At 40.2% G+C, this 23,804-nt stretch overlaps 2 protein-coding genes across 3 annotated transcripts in view; both read left to right on the top strand.

Moving 5' to 3' along the window:
- Positions 1 to 214: 214 nt before the first annotated feature.
- On the top strand, positions 215 to 1,963 carry LOC136181183 (uncharacterized). The gene is made up of 3 exons (XM_065961763.1): positions 215 to 735; positions 1,153 to 1,382; positions 1,610 to 1,963. The coding sequence occupies exons 1-3, from the start codon at positions 491 to 493 to the stop codon at positions 1,774 to 1,776; spliced, it is 642 nt and encodes a 213-aa protein (XP_065817835.1). The 5' UTR covers positions 215 to 490; the 3' UTR covers positions 1,777 to 1,963.
- A 335-nt stretch (positions 1,964 to 2,298) lies between these two features.
- cntn3a.2 (contactin 3a, tandem duplicate 2) overlaps positions 2,299 to 23,804 on the top strand; it is a 43,347-nt gene continuing 21,841 nt past the window's right edge. Inside the window, exons 1-12 of one of the 2 annotated variants that reach the window (XM_065961480.1) lie at positions 2,299 to 2,884; positions 5,707 to 5,844; positions 7,656 to 7,791; positions 11,965 to 12,140; positions 14,348 to 14,443; positions 14,608 to 14,811; positions 15,689 to 15,791; positions 16,151 to 16,335; positions 19,507 to 19,643; positions 21,582 to 21,711; positions 22,172 to 22,322; positions 22,661 to 22,788. In XM_065961480.1, coding sequence (XP_065817552.1) covers positions 5,790 to 5,844; positions 7,656 to 7,791; positions 11,965 to 12,140; positions 14,348 to 14,443; positions 14,608 to 14,811; positions 15,689 to 15,791; positions 16,151 to 16,335; positions 19,507 to 19,643; positions 21,582 to 21,711; positions 22,172 to 22,322; positions 22,661 to 22,788 — 1,501 coding nt within the window. In that variant the 5' untranslated portion in view covers positions 2,299 to 2,884; positions 5,707 to 5,789. Of the gene's footprint in view, positions 2,885 to 3,093; positions 5,845 to 7,655; positions 7,792 to 11,964; positions 12,141 to 14,347; positions 14,444 to 14,607; positions 14,812 to 15,688; positions 15,792 to 16,150; positions 16,336 to 19,506; positions 19,644 to 21,581; positions 21,712 to 22,171; positions 22,323 to 22,660; positions 22,789 to 23,804 lie in introns of both variants that reach the window. The other variant, XM_065961479.1, reaches the window with a different exon arrangement.

Genomic DNA, 23,804 nt, shown 5'->3' with positions numbered 1-23,804 from the left:
TACAGTCAGTGTATGAGGCAAACAGATTTCCTTTCACTGGCCCAATAAACAACCTGAGTGATCTGTTGGAGGTAGTATGACTCTTTTGGAAAACATGTTTTTATACCCCAAACATTAAGACTTTTGACAAAATGTAAAATCAAAAGCTAAACCTTTAATTATCTTTCTGATTTTTTTTTTTTTTTTTTTTTTAATCCAGTACAAGGTGTCTCCAGATCTCTCAGGAGAAGATTCAAGAGCTGATGAGAGAGACCGGGCAAGCTTTGTTGACTTGCTGACAAAGACTCTAAAGATAGACGCTGCAGAAAGGATAACACCAAGTGAAATTCTTCAGCATTCTTTTATAACTATGAGCCACCTTAGCCAATTCAGCAACAGCTCCCAGTACGTGTAGATTTAGTGTCTGTGTTAATTTTTTCTCATTTATACAAAAATTGTGTTTGTTGATGTTTGACTGGGGGATTTGTTATGTTTCAGTGTGAAGTACAGCATGGAGCTGATGCAAAATTGTCAGGATGTGAGCTATGGTGAAGGGGAGGGTGTGGATCAGGAGATTGAGAAAAACTCCGACAGCCCTGGCATCCCTGCCAGCTCGGACTACCTATGTTTTTCTGATGAGGGTCACTATGCTGGGTGGGGTGACAGCAGGGAGCCACAGAGCAGCATCACAAGCAAAGGAAATAGCCCATCAAAAAAGAGAGAAAGGGATAGTAATTGTTCAGAGTCCGGCAACAGGTGAGTGTATGAAATACTTAATGATTATGTCATCTATATTAGATAAAGTAGTTGACTTTTTTGCAACAAGCTGGCAGTGCCTGTTGTTAGTAGCTTCATTTTGGAACATTTTATTTGATCAAACTGTGACTATGGACCTACATGAGCCCTAATTTTTAAGTTAAAAATGCACAAAAATATCAGATCTGTAAAAGCATAATGCCAATATGTAGTATGATAGATGGAGACAGAAATGATAAATAAATGATATTAGGACATGTTATGTTATGTCAATGTCAATGCCCCAGTTTGGCCACCCCAGTCAAAAAGTAGGCTCCTTGCTAACCACAAGCCCTAAACACATAAATAATTTCATGTAAGTGTTGGCAAGTAGAACATGTCCACAAATGATCATTCTTTCTATTTAAAATGCATCAGATTCAGACGATATTTCCAAAGAAGCACAGACTCCCCTGCTTTGAAAAGGACAAAGAAATGCCTGGACCCCGTGCTAGCTGAGACAAGTGAGCGAGAAAGCCCACCAGAGGTGATGCCGCAGAAAAGAAAGAGGGATGAAGCTGATGAATGCTTGACCTCAGATTGCATCTCCCCGGCAAAGAAAACGAGGAGTGTCAATCTCAACCAAGAGCTGATGGACAGTGTCAACAGTAAGTTCACCTATATATGGCAACACAAACACACTCTGTGGCTCACCTTATGGTCGGTCATTTCATGTCTGATTGTTCTGTTCTTTCAAATGTTACAGTGTTTAGTAATGACAAAAAATAACTGACCAATTCCCAGATTTTGTCATCCATATGTAAATATTTTTTACACATGGGATCAGATTTTTGAGATTCTGCTTGATGTACAATAAAAACTTTCTTTTTATTAGAATTTTTCAGCAGCACAGAGGTAGCCTGTCCAACCGTGACTCTGGTCGATCATCCTACGAAGAGGAAAAGGGATGATGATGACTCTTCAGACTCTGAAGAAGACAGAACCTCTCAAGTAAAGATGAGGAGAGCCAGTTTGGATGAGAACCTGCAGACTGATAATTAGTTTAAACTAGTTGTGTTGTAACTGCAGTGCAAGATGGGCGAGCAGAGCTTTCATCTCTACTTTGTTCTATTCCCTTTCCCTGCTCCAAACCAATTGCCCCAAGAGGGATAATAAAGTTTGAATTGAGGATGCAATGAAAAGTGTGATCAGTAAACTTTCTTTTTGTGATTTAGTGCATTCAAAATAAAAATGGATTATTTTCGAGATAGGTTGCAAGATTTTTATTTGCTGTGCAATAAGATGTGTAAGATGGGCGAGTGCAAAAGCTCAAAATACAATTTTACTTCTTTCCAAAAAGATAAGGCAATTGTTGTGGATCAAGAATATACATTTAAAAATATATAAATAAAGGGCTTAGGGGTCTCAGTTGTGCCTTTATTGCCTTGAGCCCCTCAGGTGTAGGATCTCCACTGCTGTTGTGGCTCACAGTTTGGTTGCAACATTGCTGTCTGCCGCAGGGGGGCGCGGTTCCTCGCCAGGTGCGCTTTCCTCCCTCCCGCACCTTCCCATCTCAGCGCTGCTGTTGCTGCTGCTGCTGCTGCTGCTGCTGGCTCTGGTTTCTCCGTCGCCTCCTAGCCGTCGTACAGCCCTCCTCCTCCTCCTCTTCTTCTTCTTCGTTTTTTCTTCGCAGGAGGAGCTGACTTAATGCGCATAATAAATCATCTCTGCATGATTCCTTCTCAACCCCAATTTGAGCCTCGCGCGCGTTGGATAAGAGAGCGTAAACATAGGCGATAGTCGAGCCTCTTTAACTGGGGTGGGTTTCAAATGTGATTCAGCGCAGCAAACAACGTGGGTGTTGTGTGTGTGTGTATGTGTGTGTGTGTATGTGTGTGTGTATGTGTATGTGTGTGTGTGTTTTTTTGTTTTTTTTTTGGTGGGGAGTGGAGTAAAGGGAAGAGCAGCGATATGAGACGCGTGTGTTTATGCCTCCTGCGCTCCCCGTTATCTCTCACTTGACCGGCTCATTTTTTTTCACCTGTATGAACGACCTTGCGATTGTGACCGAAATTTTCCTAACAAGGTTTCCATGGAGGATCAATCTGTCGCTTTTTCCGCGAGGGCTGAATTTGGTAGCTGCTGGTCGCAAGATATCTCAAGATAAGAGGTAAGACAATCAAATAATGATGAGACAAATATTCAGCGATTGAGCGCGTGCACAAATACAGAAATCTACATTTTATACGCAGTGTTTAAAAAAAAATAAAAAATACATATATTTTTCACTTGTACCACCCTCACATGTCGGCCTGTCTTGCTACTATTCCGAATTGGCAGTTCTAAGTACAATGAATTTGATCATTTTTTTTGTGTAAGGCTGGAGCAACGTGACGTGCCCTCCCAACTGCAGCCAATTCCTACACACCGAGTAGTCTCATTCTGGAGGGGTATGCACTCAGACACAGGCACACTTGATATATATATATATATTTTTTTTTTAATGAAGGCTTGTTATGTAGCTCTTTATTTGTCAAACTGCTGCAGACCCGCTGTTACATTACTCACATGGTGGTGTTATAGCCTCTAAAAGCTCCTGCGGTTCCTACCTGGTGTGATGCACAACACCGCAACCTGGATTCACTTCACCTCACCCTCTAAAATGTGTTGCTACATGCACACACCAACACGTTTTACAGGGCCAAATCAGCCTTGGGTGGAGATTGCACTTGCAGATTAAAACAAATATAAATATATTCAAGTGTTCCTAAGGACCCTATATCAAAGGTATCAAACTGTAAAAAAAATACTTTCCACAATCCTTGGGAAGTCTAGTGTCAATAATGGCTTCATGGCCACTGAGATACAGTTGGTGTATAAGGTGCACACACACACATATACACACACACACACACCTTTTCTATCCTGCAACATTCACCAAGTAATTGCATACTGCTATGCCACGATGTCAGCTGGAATATCTGTGATGAATGCAGCTCAGGCCTTCAAAGTAAGTACACTCCCACTCTGCCAGCTGGGCTATTTGTTCAACCAGCGTGTTACTTGGATGCAGGCAGGGTGTGATGGAGGTGGAAGATACCATGATTGTTATATATATATTTATTTTTTGGGGGGTTGTCAGTGAAGCTAGTGGTGGGTTGTTACAGGCAGGGACCCTCTTTGATTGAGAATGATTCACCCTGTAAAGCTTCCTCACCATCTTTTATCACCGTCGTGGTAAGCACCATTATCCATGGGAACGTGTGTGATGTGTGTGTCTGTGCATGTGGGTGGATACCTACGTGCTTGTGTGCAAGTGTGTGTGCATACGTGTGAATAACTGAGTGATCTGCTCTCTGTAATACCACTGACACATTTGTGTAATTCACTATTTTTCATTTTTAAATAATTTATTAAATGTGCCCACAAAAAAGTGCCACATTGCATCAGCTGTTACAAATTCCCATCCCTGACACACACAAAAAGAAAACCATTACAAATGCAAACCATAACATGCAAAGTCGACAGTAGTGTAATACCCTCTGTACCTTCCAAAACACCAATCCTCAGTCCTGAGGTGCCAGCAGTTTGCATCACTTGGGCCCTATCACTGAGGTATGGCATGCAGGACTCTTCCAGAGAGGAAGCATACCAATCCAATTTTGTCGACTTTGGGAAAAGAAAAAAGGACCTAGCAAACATGAAAGGCAGAAAAGAAAATTCCTGGCAGAGACCCCACATGTGTGATTTGACATCCAGGCAGCTGACAAACAATTAGACCCTCAATAAGTAGCGCTCTGAACCTGGCTCGCCCAGGGATTAGGCCACAAATGAGCTGCTCGTCGTGGCTTATGTCTTCTAAATGGAAAGTGTGTGTGTGTGTGTGTGTGTGTGTGTGTGTGTGTGTGTGTGTGTGTGTGTGTGTGTGTGTGTGTGTGTGTGTGTGTGTGTGTGTGTGTGTGTGTGTGTGTGTGTGTGTGGGGAGGCAGGGTATTATATGTGTTGTACACGGTGTGAAAGTGAGTTTTGGTGTGTAGGTGTGTGTGGGTTGTGTGACATTTAGCAGATTGGTGTTATTATCTGTGTCTGCCCTTACTATATCTTAAACACCTCTTGAAGAAATCTGTGTTTTGAGGGGGTTTGGCTGTTTGCAGATCTGCTTATTTTATGCATGCAGGTTCACACTGATCCACACAATTCTGCATACACTCTAAACACTTGTACATGTGTCAGTGTGTGTGTGTGTGTGTGTGTGTGTGTGTGTGTGTGTGTGTGTGTGTGTGTGTGTGTGTGTGTGTGTGTGTGTGTGTGTGTGTGTGTGTGTGTGTGTGTGCGTGCGCGTGTTTGTGTTTGTGTGCTTGACTGTTGTGTTATTGCTGGTTCTCTGTTGTGTGTATGTTTGACATTTCATAATTTCATCATTACTCGCTCGGTATCCTCCTGCACGAAGTGGGTGCATCGCAATTTGCAACACATGCTAGGAGCAGACAGACACTTGCCCTTGATTATGGACCTGGGTGAAATGGCTGCCTCATCAGGCTGTCTTGATTCACCCCAGCATGTGGGGAGACACATGCTGCTGTGGGTGAATCTAATTGATTGGATGGCACCCAATTCCCAGGTCCAAGTCTTCTTCAGGCAGCCAGAGTGAATCCGTCCAAGTGAAGGATGAGCTTAGGCGTTAGTTGCTCCCTTAATAGATTGGCATGGGCTGCCTCCCATATGCCTCTGGTATCACCCTCAGACATCTCCGGGTGCAAGTTGGCCAAACAATAGGGCACAAAGTGACACTGTCTGGATCCTCTGATTAGATTTGTGATAATGGACGGAAGGAACTAGACTCCCCATTTCACTTAGTTGTAATCATACTTCCACTACTATTTGTATGACTTCCTGTTAAATGATTAAAAGGCTTAATGTCGAAAGCTGGAAAAAGCAGTGTTTTGAGTGTGCTGAGTTAGGTGTTTGACAACAAAAGTCTCTCTCCAACAGGTCAAGACCCCCTCTCTCGGAGAACACCAGTGCCATTTTAAAGCTTATTGGATGAAACTCTCATTTGCCCTTGGCTGCCAAAGATGACGTTGCCATGGAAACAGCTTCTACTGTTATCAATCATCGACTGTCTGGCAGGTAAACCACCTTTTTTTTTATATGAGTAATGATTCTTTCGCATTTGGACATTTACAGTTGCGGGGATGATGGCTGAAGAGAAGAAAATCCTGTCAGTGTCAGCGATGATAGGATGGCTCTGGTTTAAAGAAACACTCCTCAGTATTGACTTCCATTCGCATCACAGAAACAATACTCTCAATCTTCCTCTTCACTGCTCTGTCATTGTAGCCTGATGGAGAAACATTGGCTTTTGTTTTCTTGTTGTGGACACAGTTGTTCTGGTCAATTAGTAGAAAATCAACACAAATGCAGAGCAAAGACTGTTACTTCTTTTACATTAAGAAAATGTACTGGGAATTACGCTAACAAAGAACTTAGAGCAAGGATAACACCTTTGAAGTCACCGTGAAACAGAACTTGGACAGTACCTCACTGCCGTGGCGTGACATATTTCCAACTGATGCGGGATGTAATGTATCACAAGAAAGAAGAAGGTGGGACATAATGTTTGGATGGATTTGAATTGGATTTCTAGCTTCGAGAAAGCTTTTTAATTGGTCGAAAAACGAGTAAACGGCCCTGAGTGCAGGATGAGTCATCAGATATTTGAAAAGTTTTAACTGAAGATTTGCTTATTTCGAGGTATGAAAAAAAAAAAAACTCAGATAACGCTTTACTGAAATATATATGGCAGATAATGGCAGATTAATGAACATTTAGCTAGGCCTTTCCCCGACTTAACATAACCGAACATGATTGGACATTTGCCTTTCATCGACTTATCCTTGAAATGTTTTGCAGTTTTTTTTTTTCGCTCATTAATGCATACTCTCATTTGAGTTTAACCACATTGTTTAACTATTTGTCTTCTCGACATGGAAAAACAATTTATTCTATGATAGGACTTGACACTGACAACCGCAACAGCAGCCACAATCTATGAATCTGTCAGACCACCGACAAAGAAACAACATCTATTCACTTACCAAATTTACCTCTGCTGTTTGTCTGTCTGTTGACATCTCATAACAGCCAATGAGAGGCTTCGTTGAAAAGAGGTGCCTTCCCACTGTTTTGACGGCCAATTTCACACGACAGTGCGGCTGACTGACATTTCTTGGAGCCAATGAAATTCTCAAAACATGGATAGTGTGCTTCTATCAATACTTCTTCATGCACACACTAAGGAGATTTAAGTGGTTTTCAGAACTGCATTCAATAAGGGGGAATAAGGTGATATTAATACCAAGATAGGCTATGAGCCATGAATTATTTGGAGAAAACATGCAAATCTATGAAGATGATACTTGTGCTCAACTGTGAGACTGGCACTCGCCTGTGGTTCTGCTTAGCGAATCATTGAATATTTGACTATGGGATCACCCATTTTTCATATCATTGGGACTCAAAATTTTGCCAAAAATGTAAACTTAAACATATAACAAGCAACAGTTTATCAATTATTCATTAAGAATTCTTGTGTTTTCTAAAAATGCTCCTGTTGGTAACTGCTGAAATTTGAACTCTCACTCTGCCAGGATCGGCTTTCTGGCATAGTTGTACATTCTCAGCTGTCCATTTTCTCCACTTTATTCTTGCAAAAGGATCAGCACTTCTCATCACCTCCACATAATATGAAACATATTGAGTCCCTCCTCATGCTTAGTAATGTCCCACCTCCCATTTTTGAAAGAGCCCTCCCCATTAGACCTAAATATCCCATTTCCTCCAGAAGAATGTGGAATTATGGAGGCCAGACTCTCTATCAAAAAATGGCACTTTTTTCCCTCCGTTTCTACACTCAGGCTGTTACTGTTTTTCTCTGACAGATTGCCTGGACAGTGGATCGTATCATGGTCCAAGATGGAGGATGGAGCCAGGTGACTTGTTTATTCCTGTCGACTCTATAGAAGAGGAAGCTACTTTGACTTGTGATGCTAAGGGAATACCCCCACCTCAGTACAGGTAAGAGCACATTGAAAAGAGAGATGCATGAAAGATGTGTCTGAAAATGGATCATTAAAGCATCATGATTTTATGTAGTAATTAGCAGTTATTGCAATTTATTCCGTTTTCGGTTTGTTTTACTTTCTTTTCCAAAGGGCCCATATTCAGCATATCTCCCTAAACGTACCTTACTATTATCCCCTGTAAGCATTTTCTGAGATGTCATTTAGCCATCTTTAATGTAAAGGGCAATCATCAGTGCAAGACATTACTTTTAGGGCCTGGGGACATTAAACCATTTTTTTTAGCTAGCATTGAAGCTTCCCGTTTTATAAACCCTATTTTAGACAATTACACCTTATTATATAAATAAGGAGTTACAAGGAATATAGAACGAGGAGGTGCTTGTTCTCTTTTTGATGTCCTCTGAATTCAATTATAATGCAAACAAACACTCACATCACATGGCTTTTTTTTTCATTCCAGGATTGAATAGAAAACTAACCTGCGTCTAGTCTTACCAGATATTACCTCGGTCCAACACATGTACAGAGACGGGCACAGTTAATTAAAAATGTAACTCTGTTAACCGTTAATCCTTTTATAAAGACCTATACTTCTATATCAATTCATCTGTTGATTCCGTTAATATTTAACTGAAGTTAAAATGAACGCTAATGGTATCATCAAAAACAACATCAACTTTTTGCTATGTCAATAGATTTGAGTTCTTAAAAGGCCTTTATGACTTAGTAAACTCTCCCCTGACTTGTATGTGTGTTTTCAGAATATCACTGTTAATTAAACAACTGCTGTTCTGTGTATATCACTCACGCAACGTCACTAGAAAGCACTTCTTGTGACTTCAACCATATAATCAAGGCTTTTCCAAGCTCCAGGCGTCCCGACCCCACCTGGAATCGCCTGGAATTCAAATGGGGTCGCCTGAAATTTGTATTTATTGAAGAATAAAAAATATTGTAAATTAAAATATATTTCATATATGAATTATATATAGAACACAGCCTACTGTGTGTCATATCCAATGCCAAAACAAGAAACTTGAAGAGTCTGTGTCTGTATGTCATCCATTGTGGAGAAGTGTTATCCCTGCCTTTCTTCCTCAAGAAAATGACATGAAAAAGCCTTTGTGAGGTCTAAAATGGATGTTCACTTGCAACACAGTACAAAAACTAATACATATTTAAAAACAAATTAATTTGAGCAAAAGGCTGTGTGTGTTTTGGATGTCTGGGGTCGCCAAAGTTTTGTGAAGTCAAAGATGGGTCACTACCTAGAAAAGGATACTAATGTAAATCCTTTCAAGATCCAAGCATCATAGCAGCCACAATCTACACATCTGTCAGACCACTGACAAACAAGCAAGTCTTTCTGATTCATTTTTCTTACCATCTGTCTACTGTTCTCTTCTGGTCATAATAATCCAACAAAAACATCCCTGCTGCATATACAGGGCTCCTCAAACAATCATATCCAGTGAAAGATTTATTCCAAACACTTCACATCCATAAAGATCCACAGATTTGTTTGAAATATCTGCCACTGTTCATCTATTTTCTACTTACTCGTGAACTCTGAACTTTTGAGTGACATCTCATTTGACTAATCAGCATCTTCCGTTCACTGTTCCTTGGCTACTTTAACCAATAAGAGCCTGAGTAGAAACGGGACTTTCTCTCCCCTCTGTGGCTGCATTACACATTAACCGATGTGTCAGTTAATAAAGAGGATAACAACAGGGTCAGCGGTCTAGTCTCTACGGAGAGTCTGGAACAAGTGAGGTCCTGTAAACTGACTCAAAATGGTGAAAGTGAATACAAATAACGAAAATGACGTTAATGGAAACCAACTTTAACGGAAATTTAGTGATCCAATAATCATTTTCTCAAATTAACGTCTACGTTCAAAATGAATTAGGGGCGCTGGTGGCGCAGTGGTTAGTGCGCGCCCCATGTTTGGAGGCTATAGTCCTCCAAGCAGGCGGCCCTCGTTCAAATCCGACTTGTGGCTCCTTTCCCGCATGTCATTCCTTTACTCTCTCTCCCTGGTTTCCATCTCTATCCACTGTCCTATCTCTACATTAAAGACACAAAAAGCCCAAAAATAAATCTTAGAAAAAAAAAAAAAAGAATTACAAAGATGAACAGACAAAATTAACGCTTAACAGATTAACAGATGTGTGCCCAACTCTGCACATGTATCTTAATGTTTCTTCTGTCTTAAAGAATACTGCGAAACCATGCAGGTTGCCAGTCAGCAGTCGGCATCAGCTAGCATTGATTACACGAGTATTTTGAGTTCAACAGTGGAATTAGTGTGGCACAGACGAGCTGAAAGAAAGCGGTGTAGAAAACGTACGCTCATTATTTCAGGCTTTTCACGTTCCCCGCCTGAGACCAGGTATTTCCATGTACTGATTAAAGGTGAGATGAGCATGTTTAAGGTGGTGTCTTGTCAAGCGGGCTGTGCTTGGCTCTGCATGCCCTCAGCACCTCTCTAGCTCCTCTCTTGAAGTGTAAATGGGCTCACACTGCTCCCTCCTCCTCTTTTTTTCCCCCCCTCTTCTTCTTTCCCCTGCCAGTCACTCACAAAGAGATGAGACGGTCATTGTATAGCAGCATAAAAAAAGCCAGGAAAGGAAGCCATGTCTTAAACAGAAACATCTCTCCTTCACTGCCGGTTATAAAAGTGATGCAGTGGGATTTTTCTCTTAAATCAAAACACAGGGTGACTTGGCCAACCTTTACTTGACCTGCTTGTTGAAACGTGTGGCTCTCCACTGAAGAATCATCTGAAATACTCAAGATTCTCTGTGGTCAGGTTGGACAACATGTCTTCACAAGATGAGACTCAAGCAGAGAAATTCAGCTTTGGAGTTGGAGTTCAATCACCCGCACAATGTTGAGGGCATCACTGAACAGCAGAGGCTCTTGAGAGTAGGTCAAAAAGAGGTGAAGGATTGTGACGTGGGGATAAAAAGCTGAATTCATGCAAGTGGACACATGCCAGCATGTCGCAAAGGTTCACCTTAATACATATGAGAACACTAGTATCAAGAAAAAATGTCTAGAATATGACAGCAGGGATTTGGTGCCTGGATTGGAAAAACAGATTTTCTTTTAGAGGCTGATCTTGAAAGCTTTTGCAAAGTTGCTCAATATGGCCTCCATGTCTTTCATTTACTCATGAGCACACAGAAGAATAAAAATGGTCTCTGAATGAAAAAAAGTTTATTTTCTATGCTTTGAGAAAAATTATGGAACCTACTTGAAAAGTGTCCTTGAACCCATCAATGCTCCGTTTTTCAATGGCACATAAAAGAGACGGAGTGTTGCAGTGCCAGGAAAAATGAGTCTCTTCTTGCTAAAAACAGAACTTGTTTGAAGAGTTCTTTCAGGTGCTGTATTTATCTGATTCTTAATCTGAGCCTTCAGCAAAAAAGTTTTTTTTTTTTTTGTCTTATAATTCCCACGCCTGGTAGGTGTGGGAAGATGAAACAGGAGGATAAAATGTATCATTTGTTGCATCAGCCCATTGTTACTTCTTGCAAAGTGGTAATATTTTCTAATAAGAAGTCAAAGGTGGAATAATATCACATTATGATAATAAAGTTTGACTGAGAAGATATTTTTATATAGCCTAGTTGAATACATGATAATATCTAGGATGGCATCTTTTCTTTGGAACAGGACATGAGCTGTAGAAGAGACAAAACACACTTACAATAACTTGAAAAGCATATATGAGCATTGCAGAATTCTGGATTATATTCCCCACCGAAAAAAATAAAATAAATAACAAGGGGAAACCATTTTTAAACAAAAATTGATTTTAAGGTAGGAAGTTTCTAATAACTTGCAGTTTATAAAATGTTAGATAACAAGAAGTGAAAGCAACAAAAATACTCGGGTATAAACTTTATTTGTTTGTCAGGAAAGTTGAAGCTCAGCAGGAAAGAGTTAATGGTAAACTTCCTGCTGTTGGCGCTTCGAGATGCAGTCCTGTGAAATCCTGAATACACCAGCACAAACACACAGTATATTCTTACTTCAAGTTGAGTTACTGCAGTGAGTTGTGTTCTCCGCTCACCTCCTGTCAGACCACCTTGGTTGGTAGAAAGAAATGGACGCTGCATTTTGCCAGGGACTGATGGTGTCTTTGCCCTCACAGATGGTCATTGAATGGGACTCTCATAAATCTGGGCCTGGATCGCCGGCGGCGTCTGTCTGGGGGCAACCTCATTATAAGCAGTCTGGACCGCTACCAGGATGTAGGGATGTACCAGTGTATGGCGTTCAACACTGTGGGAGCCATCCTCAGCAGGAGAGCCAGTCTGCAGTTTGCCTGTAAGTTGAAATCAGTGTTTCTTACTTTTTACTGAGAAATGGAACGGAAGTGAAAGTGCACTTAGCAAATAGTGCAGACGCACACCAAACTGAGTGGACATTATTTGCAATATTTATCAGTGTTGTACGGTTGTTTTGAAGCTACATTCAATGTTGAAGTAAAATGGGAGCAGTCTGAGCGTGACAACTGTTCCTTACTTATGATCGCACATGCAAACTAAGAATAACTACTTAGCTTGATCTAAAGCCATCTTGTGTTTTATTGGATGATCTCAGGGGAGCGGTAGTCAGCCATATTGCTTAAGCAGTGTATGAAGAGTATGTGAATAAGGCCTGATGCCTGAGGAAAGCTGTGTTTACTTTAATATGCTACAACTGTCGTACAAAAAGAACTTAAGAGTAATGCCAATAAATGGAGGAATCGGTGGAAACATTGCTTTGTGTTACGTCTGCAGAGAGGTTGTGTTTTTCCCCATCACATAATCCTTGTTGGTGAAACCAGCAAACATCTAAAATTAAGAAATAAATGAGTGTTTTCCTTTTGTGTGCTATTCATTAAGGCTTCTTTCATGTATGTCACAACAAAACATCTTTTCACACCTTCTCCTGGTGGCATCTGGCCATGCAGGTATGTTTGGTTTTATTTGTCAAGCTTTTGAGATATGCAGCGCTGAGAAAATGGAACAATGACATTTAAATAAAAAATACCTCAACAGCAATGAGCGTTTGCTGGAATAATGTTACACTGAATAATCTACACACTTTGCTGATAAGAGATTTGGCTATTTTTCACCTTTAAATAAAAGAAGTACCAATAGAAGAGTGGTTGTAGGAAAGTGTGTGAATTGTACTGGAGAGACCTTTCCAGACTTATATGGCTATAGTATTAGGGTAAAATGATTGCCTTGTTTTTAATTTAACATTATAGAATAATAATAGGTACTAGTTTAATATATTCTAGTTTAAGTTAGACCCACCAATCAAACACGTCTATTTGTCCTCATCAATGGAAGACGTATGTGCTTCAAACACTGATGAACACACTGTTTTATGTTTTATACATATTCTTGTAGTGGTATGGTTTTGGGTTGCAGCCTGTCCCACCATGCATTGCTCAAAAGAAACACAAGGCTTTTCATGATACTAGCATTTAAACTGATATACAGTGTAGCCCATGCAAATAAAACTGCATACTGCTGGTGAAGAAAAAAAACAACTGAATACCTACAAACGTATTTGTAATAAGAGTTACAAATAAGACGTAATAATTACAATTTTCCTGAAGAAAAAAAAAGTGACATGGCTCCTATTCAGCAGTACATCTTCTGCTGTGGTTGTTCAGTGTAAGTTAATGAATGATTTTGATAGTGGATGCAGAATGTCCCTGAAGTTCATTCATCAGAGTTAAGTTCTACAATAGAGCAGCAGCCAACTCAATAGACACATCAGCTGGCAATACATTCACAACATTGAGAAGAAGGTGAGGTAGGCAGCGAGGTCTATTGTGACTCACCTTTCAGCAAAATGTTATAATGACATGTTTTTCAGATAGCATGGCTTTTGAATCTTCCTGATTCTGACTCAAAAGACTTAGACATAGAGTTTAGTGAGTAATAACGCCGACGCCGACTGTCACATGTCCCGTTGTGTGTGAAGCAACAACAAGGGGGATCACATTTTCTCAACAGCAAAGTTAGCTGTTTTAAACTGAGTTTTGTACTAGCTCTCAACTTTTTCTAACTTAAAAAATATCATGGATTTGGTAATGAGCCTCTTAACGTTTATTTTATTTATTCATTTGTATTATTTTAATGAATATTTACAAACGCTTTAAAGTACTTACAGTAATTTCACAAAGCTTGCTTACACATATTTTGTAGCCTTGTGTACAAAGCCGTTCAAAACCTGTTCAAAACAGCCCTTTTCATGTCAAGCAAAATCCCTCGTAATTTACGTTGCATTTAGGGCCTGGATTTACATTTCTGCTTTGTATTTTCACAGTAAGAAAACCCCTTCCTATGTTTGAGCTCTTTTCTCTCTCCCCGTCTCTTTTGCTCTCTCAGGCGTAGCAGAAGTGTTATTCTCATGGCAGCTTCCTTATAGGCTCGTGTCAGTGTCTTGCTCAAAGATTTTACTCAGCTCTGCTACACTGTGATATGTGAGATCCTGTGGTGATCTTTCTTTTCATTTCTTTTACCCTTCATCAGACTTAGATCATTTCAAAGTCCACACCAGAAGCGCAGTGTCTGTGAGAGAGGGACAGGGAGTGGTGTTACTTTGTGGAACGCCCACTTCCTCAGGAGGTAAACTCTCTAGCCTTCATCTTCGGTGTTGTTACAGGATTAAAGTATAATCTTGACACGGCTGATTAGCCTTTTTTAATCACATTTAATACTCTTAATCGCATTAAGCATCTCTTTATACGGTGTCCACGATTAGCTCATATTCGTCCTTGTTTGTCTTCCAGATCTCACATATGCATGGGTCTTCAATGAGTACCCATACTTTGTTCAACAAGACAATCGCCGCTTCGTCTCTCAGCAGACGGGAAACCTTTATATTGCCAAGGTGGAGCCCTCTGATGTGGGTAACTACACCTGTGTGGTGATGAACAGCATCACAAAGGGCAAAGTCCAAAGCTCTCCCACGTCTCTGATCCTCCGGACAGATGGTAAGACGCAGCTTACGTCCACAATGTGACAAGTATGCCTTTCAGGCATATATTAAAGACCTTTCCTTTCAAGGTTGCTTTAATCATCATACTAGTGTGAGTGCTCTTTGTCGTGTCGTGCCTCGCTGTAGTTGAGTCACCGAGTGCTAATGCCTGTAAGTAAATAAATGCTCCTCAATGTAGGCCAGCAAACAAAGCACCCAAATCTCTCCTTTGCTGACTTAGCTGTCTTATAATTCGCATTCCCTTTTAAAAGCTCTCCCTTTGCGCCTCACACATGAAGTCCCAGGCCCGGGTCCCTGGCAGTCTGTTGTTCTTTTCTCTGTTATGCTTTCATAGAAAGAGTGAATAAAGATTGCCTCTGGAATGAATAAAACATAAGCCATACGTCATTGGACCATTACATTGAGTGTTCCGGTGGCTCAACCAGTTAGTTTCCACTCAGTGTACTGTACATGTAGCTGCATAAATTTAAATCCTATCGCATCGCTTTCTGATCTCGGTCTTGACTGTCTCCCCTGAATACTGATATTAACAACAGAACCGTTGAGTTTGGGTGCTGCCCAGTCAAGCTTTGAAATAATAGATAAACAACCAGACTAGCTTCAAAAACAGGATTTTGAATATACAGTATTCATTCCACCAAGAAGAGGTTTAAATTATTCCTCGCTGGTTTTCCACTGCACTCTGGTGACTGCACACTTAAGTGATGTACTACTATGAGGTTTCCCCATGAGAGAATGTTTGCTCACATTTCTTTTATTTCTCCCATGTTAGTTTTGCAGTGCTATTGTTTGGAGCATAATGCAAACCTTATTGCGTGTGAGTCATGAATAATGGAGGACTGAACAAGTTTCCTTGTGCTTGCTCTTCATAGGAGTGATGGGTGAATATGAGCCGAAAATAGAAGTTAATTTCCCAGACAATGTACCCGCTGCAAAAGGATCAACAGTTACGCTGGAATGTTTCGCCCTTGGGAAGTAAGCTGGATTCAGTCAAGCATGTTTTCAATCTTCTGCTGTCTTTCACTCCACACGAGGAACCTATGGATCTCTGTGTGGTGAAGTTAATGGGCCAATTATATTTCTCAAAGTGTATGATCAAGCTGTGATTTGTATGAAAAGTATTGGAGATAGCTTTTTTTGTTGCTGGATCGACTTAACTTGAAAACCTTTCATCCACTAAAAAAAAAAAAAAAAAAAATACACTGAATAGGCTTAAGCTCCATCGCTCACTCTATTGCAGGATTATTACAGACAACCTGTGCAACAATCTCAAAAACTTCAAAGCCCCGTGGATGGGAATCTCTGCTGAGGCTTACCTCTCCTGTGTCTTTCAGCCCCGTCCCAGAAATCACCTGGAAGAGAGCTAACGGCGTTCCCTTCCCCAGCAAAGTGAAAATGAAGTACTCCAATGCTGTTCTGGAGATCCCTAGTTTCCAGCAGGATGACACCGGAGGATATGAGTGTGTGGCTGAGAACAAGATGGGCAAGAACACAGCCACGGGGAGACTGGCCTTCTATGGTAATAACAGGTTTTGTTTGGCTTTCTAAGACAACACAAAAAATGTATTCATTGTAAAATAATTACGAGGAGTAATGAAGATCTTTGCAATGTTGAATAAGGCCCGGGTTTATTTAACAGGTCTTTTTCATTGTATTTATTTACATAAACACTGTCAGAGGAGAAATCCGGTGGAGGCTCTTAGATGGTAACAATGCTTGGCCCAGATTATCTAATTATGCGAGGGTTCAAGGATCCACTCCAAACCTTTGGAAAGGCTCAGGTTCCATTGGGGGCCTGTTTTTAAAGATTTGCGTGTGTTAAAACGTGTTTAAACTTGATATCACTGGCAAACAAATGTGCAAGCTGATCTTCTAATCGGTCATTATTGAGGATTGGGTCTTTTAAATGTGCAACACAGCATACATTGTACATTTAGTACTAAATTAATATGCAATATGGGGCGTTTCCACCGGAGTGATCAAACTCCTCGGAGGAGAAAATGTAAAGGAGTTAATTTAGTACACACATTTTACGATTTACCACGCCTGGTAAAAATTGAGTTGTAATTAACACCTTAGTAAGGAAGGTGCTAATCCAGTAGCCCAGTGTTATGCACAACAGGCTGCTGTTATGTTGTTAGGAGGAGACATAGGCACAATAAAAGAAGGCGTAAAGAACGCCTTTTCCATACATGTTAACGTGTTTTGAATGATACAAAAATACATTGCATCAATTTATCACCATTTAACACCATGATTAAGATGTTAGCCTTTTTGTAGCCAAACGAATCTGAACATTCACAGCCACTGTACACTAAAGAAGAATATCAAGATTGACATCCATGTCTTCCTTTTTTCTTCTTTTTTGCCAACATTACATTTTTAACTGGGATTGCCTCTTTCGAGGGATGGGCATCTCTGCCCCAGCCCGTCTCGTCCAGTGCGCTCCTCTCCATAGTGCGCTCGTCTCCCTCCTCAACAGTCCCCGGCTGCTACGCTGTGGGCTGTTTGGATTGGCAGACCTCGCCACTGCTTGTACCCTATCTTCAATCCCTCTTGCCAGCAGGGCATTTATGGCTATTGTCAGAACAAACACAGCGCTGACCAGCTGACTGATGTGCGCAACAATGGCACGAGTGTCGCGCTTGAGCACCCGCGCCGTGGAGGTTACAGCGCGCACCTCCTGGGCAATGTACGCCAATCGATGTTCAGAAGATGAAAGGAAGAGAAGACAGGCGCTGTTTTATTCCGAAGTTTTCTTCTGTTCATCGCCTTATATCTCCACCTTCTCTTAATTTCATCTGCTTTCTTTTTGTTTTACCAACGCCATTGACGTTCTACTCTCCCATATTGCATTTCTTTGTGTAATATTCAGATTTCTTCGCTGTAACTTGAACATTTGTTTATTCGTCTCTTCCACTAATACCTCTAATTACTGAGTTTAATTTTGCTCTTTCAGTCATTCAGCTTTCCGTCCAAACTCTCCATGTTGTAAACCAGTAAAACAAGGGAAAGCCTCATTTCAGTACTATCGCCTCCACAAGGTTTGCACCTGTTAACATTCATGCTATTTTGCTGTTGAGCACCTGCAAAACACACACCTACCAAATGTGCAATTTGTCGGCGTGAACACACAATTAAGTACTATTATGGGATCTTAGTAAATAAGGCCTGTTATGAATTTTTTGAGTGTTATAAATCTGGATAGTCATTAAGGATGAATGATATTAGAAAAATATCCAATGTGTGATTACATTTTCAATATTGCATGAGTATATAAAGTGGATTACATCAACAAATATTATCAATCAATCACTTGAAATGTATTTTGAGCAAAATGATCATACAGACAGCAGACTAAAGATTAAAGAATGCATATAAGCTATAACTCTATGTTTTACACTCTACCAGTCCCTGCTGAATCCCAAATACCCAACAGCCTTTTTTGTGCTATTCAATTAGCATCAGTTAATCTGAAAGTATTTGATAGCTAGCTGAGGCTTCATCTGGTTGCATCAAAAAGTTGTGAAAGCATTGCCATTAAACTCAGGGCTCCATCCAACAGTTGAAATACACTCATGCTGAGTAAGAAAGCTTTGCTGTTTACATAAAGCATTTATGGCCATGTTTTCGGAGATGTAGTCCCTAAACCTTTTCCTGGCTTGTTGAGCCTTCTACTTTAATTTTTTTGCTCACAGTGATGCAACACTAAAGCTGGTTGTAGTCAGTTGTTTTTTATCTACTTCCTCAAGAGATAATATGAGACCACCTTAGGCGGAAGGTTGCACTTTCTGGCACAAGCGGTAGACCTAAAAGTATCCTGCAGTGATTAGGTATTTTCACATCACAGTGTATTCATTATTGAGATAAAGAAAAAAAAATCTTTGAAGTTTCTCCCTATGTGCATGAGGCAGCGTGCTATTTTAATGGGTTCAGATTTAAGTAGTCTGAGCTCAGAATTGGACGTATATTCCATTTAATGCTTCTTCAAATGTGGCATCAATAATTGTTGTAAGTTTATAAGGGAGGATTTTTTGATGAAACGATCACTGTATGCACAGCCAGAGAAAAAGTCATTACATTTTCCCTGGATAATAAGCGCTGTTGGTTTTAATCTTACTGCAGTTATTACATTTTTAGGCTCTTGGCTTACCTCAGCTGCGAATGTTTGTGAGAGAGAGGCAAAATGACACCTGTGAAATCAGATGTGACAGTATGTACAGTGCCTGTGAAGTGAGCTATGCTTAGAATAACACTCTCTAGCCATTGAAATTCCTGAAAGTCTTTAAATATGGAAGAGTTAAGATGCAGGGAGTTGTAGGGTACAGGCAGGATTGATGTTTATTATACACAGAATTAAGGTGACAGGTTTGGAGTGAGTGGTGGAGACTGGTGCACTTCATCCCCCATCCTGAGAGCTTCCTGCTTTGTGGTGCATCATTTGTGCTAATCTTAAATTGCTACAGGGTGCTGACACATAAAGTGATGAAACTGAGTGATACCCTACATCCTCTTTTCTCCCCTCTCTGAAGACAACCCCATTCTCAAAGTGATCCCACTTATTTGAGCTGTCAATCTACGCCTGTTTCCCTTTGAACTACTCTGGATGCAGCATATTTAATGTGGTAATTCAGCTCCGTCTTCCTGCTTCCGTCTGATTTTTCACTGGAGTGTATTTCTGTTCCCTCAGCCAAGCCTCAGTGGATCCAGGCCATGAAGGACACGGCACTGGCCATCGAGGAGAGACTGTACTGGGAGTGCCGGGCCAATGGGAAGCCCAAACCCTCCTACACGTGGCTGAAGAACGGCCAACAGCTACTCTCAGAGGTAAATTACTGCCCGTCTTCTGCCACTTCCCGATGTTTCATTTTAAAGACTTAATCTTCAGCTCCAGCTCATCCTTTCATTTCAGAGAGCCCGGGTGCCAGGCACACGGCTGGTTTTTTTTTTCCAAGAGTAATTCAGAGTGAGATGAGAGGAGAGTGTAAACATCTTGCTGAGGTGTGCCAGTGATGAGCCATGGATGTAACTGTCTCTTCTTGTGCTCTACCTTGGCAGATTACACAGTCTTAGAGAGTGGATCAGTGTAGTCCCTGGGAGATTGCTCCATTTAATCTGAATGGAGTCAGTGGTTGTTTTTCATTATTCATGGTGCATGTTTAAGCTCCTCCAGATTTAGGGACAATGGGCTTAATCTCCTGTGAAATATACTGTATATAGCAGCACACCTCACTCCAGACCACCAGAGAATTTCATGCAGTCTCCTGTATTTCAAGATCCACAGCTTTAAAATCGACTTGACTTTAACATGTGGCTGAGATTTTTTTTTCCTCAGTAACATTTAATAATTCTCAGGGTGCAGCTTCTTCTTTAGAATTCAACTTCAAATGTCTGATTTTAATATTAGAAAGACATTTTTTAAAAGTCAGTCTTTGATTTAATGGAATATATTTATATTAGTTATTAGCAATGTTCACCCATAAAGGGGATTTATAATCTCAGTATGATAGTTTCCATTCAGTTACACCACATATGGTTCAGATAACCAGACTGTTTGTCAATGAATGTTTGAGTTTAATCCTCTTAAGGCAAAACAGAGACATTATAAGACTGGACTTAGTGTTATGTAAGGTTGTTGAAGGCAAAACACTTTCATGTTAAAGATCAAATAAAAATATCTTGCGGATAAAGCATTTTCTGTAAATGTTTGATGCTGCTTATTAATGCAGAATAAAAAAAAACCTTTTACATCAGAATAATGATAAGCATATTGTGCGAGCTTAGTTTTTCACTGCAGGATACTTGTGTTGAAAAAGGAGGAAACAGTATCTTCCTATATTGTGTTTCAATGTCTTGTTTTTGTCTTTTAGTAAAAAGCAAAACACCAGACTAACATAAATAAATTATTTAACCAAAAAAGGCAAAAAGCAAAAATAAAAGCTTACACACTTCAAGTGCAACAAAAATTTCAAATAAAAATCACATATAGGAAAAACAACTCTCAGGGAACCACAAGGAGCAAAAAAGATGACACAGGAACTCGGGCAGGAGGACGTAAGAACTGAATACAAGAGGGAAGGTCCACTGAGACTAAAAAGACACAACTGAGAAACATGTGAGACTAACGACACAGGGGAAGACAATCAGGCCAATCGAAATGGAGGGAGGCCAAGACAAGAATCACTGGGGACAAGATTTACAAACTAAAATAGGAAACACTAAAGACCAAACTAGGAAACATTGAAATAAATAAACGCACAAGGGGAACAAGCAACACCAGGGAAAAAAGAGACAAACTAAAACAAGAAAGGAAATCATGATAATTTTACTAAATATCATATTTTTTTTATTTTTTGATGCTACACATGTACTTCATTATTTCTGCTTAATGTCATATTTCGTTTAATGTTCTGTCTTACGCTCTGTAAAGCATTTTGAATTGCCAAGGGAGTGGTAAATAAATAAACTTACCTTGCATTAAAGCATTTATTGGAATACAGTTTTCAGTTAGCAGGTCCACATGGCAAAGCTATGAAGACTTTTTAACAAGATTGCAAGGACAAGAATGTATTTAAAATAAAAAATGGGGTTTCTCCTCTGACTGATTCATCCTCTACAATGTAACCTTGATTTCATCTGCACCCATTGACAATGCCTCCAACCCAATCCAATGCTTATTGAGTTGTGCTGGAGCGTGCTGAGCAAAGCAGAAGCAACCTTTAAGTCTTAAGCAATAATTGCTTTCTTTCATCCTTTTCTTCACAGGACAGAATCCATGTGGAGGATGGAGTCCTGACGGTGTCAGTGCTGACACTCGCTGACGCCGGCATGTACCAGTGTGTGGCCGAGAATAAACACGGCGTTATATATTTCGCTGCTGAACTAATGGTTTTAGGTAGGCTGGCATTTATCTGTCCCTTAAATCCTCCAATCATTGTTGGCAAAGAATCTTAAAGGTCAACCTACTGTCATCCTTAAAGGTTGTCTGGATTTGCGGATAATGGGGTCAGGGAGGAGGTTATTGTAGGGTCATACATATTTTTAAAATATTTTTTTCCCATTTGTGATATACAGATCACATTGATCTTATCCTGTGCATGATGCGATTGTTGAATTTAAAAAGTTAGAATATTTTTCGTTCATAAATCTATACTTAAGAACATGTAATACAAATGTACAGAAGTGAATACATGTGATCTTATTTGTTTTGGTTCCCAATACAAACATTTATCCTGTCTGCCTCTGTTAGTGCTCCGTTTCATGGTTTTAACGGATCAAACTGAAGCATGCTTCAAAAAAAACCTGTGAAATATGATGCAGTCGTCTTCTAAAGTCAGTTTACTGTTTCCCATCAGCCTCTCCTCCAGACTTCACAGGGAACGTCCTCAGAGCTTTGCTCAAAGCCAAGGCAGGAACTACAGTGACTTTAGAGTGTAAACCCCAGGCCTATCCTATCGCCAGCATCCTATGGAAGAAAGGAAACCTGCCTATCCACACCAATGACAGGTGAGGACTGACATGAAAGTTTTCTGTGTGTCATTTGAAACCACTTTGGTGATGCACATAGCAAAAGATTGATGGTTGGTCAAAGTCGAGTTATGCACACATAAGCCAATCAGTGTATCTGTGTAAAGATATCAGAGCAGGTGTATTTTTCATCATTTTTTCAGCTTTGTTTGGTCTAACTGATTAAAGCTTAGCACATATACACAAACTGCTTGATGTCTACGATCATGCTGCACATAAACCCAAACAAATCTAGAATTGGACTTTGTCTAACAACAAATGATTCCTTGTTTTTGCAAAGTAGGTTGTAAACTGTTGTTTTCTGAACTCTGCCACAGGATCTCACTTTCCCCCGATGGAACACTGAGGCTTGCCAACGTGAGCAAGTCTGATGCAGGCAGCTATACGTGCTTCGCCCGGAATAGATTTGGCATGTCTAGTACAACTGGAAGGCTCCTAGTAACTGGTGAGCCCTGCTGTTAAATAGCATTATGTTTGTGCTTTTCCACTTAGTAAGCAGAATTCACTGCTCAGTATGGATTAAAAGAGGAGAGAGAGGTGCTATACCATGAGACCTTGAGTCAATAACTGTGGGTAGAGAAGATAAACAAACTTCAGGCTTAGATCTGAGGAGGTTGTGCAAACTTGAGGAAGTTGTTTTCCTTGAGGCACGCGACATAAAGTCTTTGCATGATTAAGTAACATACAGAATTGTTCATGTGTATCTGTAAGATTCATTTCCAACAGTAGTTTAATATCTTATGTTGTTTTTTCGGGCTGTAATTGTCAAACAAAAAAGAAAACGCACCTCCAAAGTAAAAGAATTTGAGTCTTTTTGTTTCATTTCAATGAGTTGTTTTGTCGGGCTGCATTTCCCAGCAGCTGCAATAATGCTCTTGGAAGGTGTTTGAGAAAATACTTCATCATTATTTTCCTCAAAGCAGTCGAAAACAACCAATTTAGTGCAACAAATGAGAGTCCATTATGTGGAAGCAATGTAAGTGTTAGTGGGGAGGTGTTCCAGATACTGTCATCGTCAAGTGTGGGTTTTTTTTAGTGGTGGGCTTGAACATTATCTTACTGCTTATGTTGATGTTCTGAACCATGTACAATGCACCAAGCAGCCCATAACATGAAATCTGATCTGAGCTGCAGTGCATTGTAATTGTTATCAGGACTTCAGAAGATTATTCGAGCTACGGCTGTGTCAGCCTGTAGTATAAGACCATTGAAGTAGTCATGCTACATCATTCGACTTGGACGATTAGAGCCCGGGCCGACATGGGATTTTTGGGGGAGATACTGATATCCATAATTGGGAGAAAAAAACATCAGATACCGATATATCAGCTGATATCTTTCTTAGATCTATGTTCGGTCTGTAGAGATAAATAGATGTAGATATATAGATATACACGTTTGTTGTGTTGATCCCTTAAATGCAGTTATCCAACACAAGAGATATACAGTATAACAAAGACA

This window comes from Labrus bergylta, chromosome 12, assembly GCF_963930695.1.
Source record: "Labrus bergylta chromosome 12, fLabBer1.1, whole genome shotgun sequence".
Classification (NCBI taxonomy): domain Eukaryota; kingdom Metazoa; phylum Chordata; class Actinopteri; order Labriformes; family Labridae; genus Labrus; species Labrus bergylta.
Note: the sequence above shows the minus strand (reverse complement) of the source record. Positions and strands in the feature narration are given on the sequence as shown.

Bases quoted from the DNA above. Each gene is read 5' to 3' on its own strand.
- LOC136181183 (XM_065961763.1), top strand. From the start codon at position 491: ATGGAGCTGATGCAAAATTGTCAGGATGTGAGCTATGGTGAAGGGGAG. The intron at 736-1,152 runs GTGAGTGTATGA...AAAATGCATCAG, and splicing joins TGTTCAGAGTCCGGCAACAG to ATTCAGACGATATTTCCAAA. The intron at 1,383-1,609 runs GTAAGTTCACCT...TCTTTTTATTAG, and splicing joins GCTGATGGACAGTGTCAACA to AATTTTTCAGCAGCACAGAG.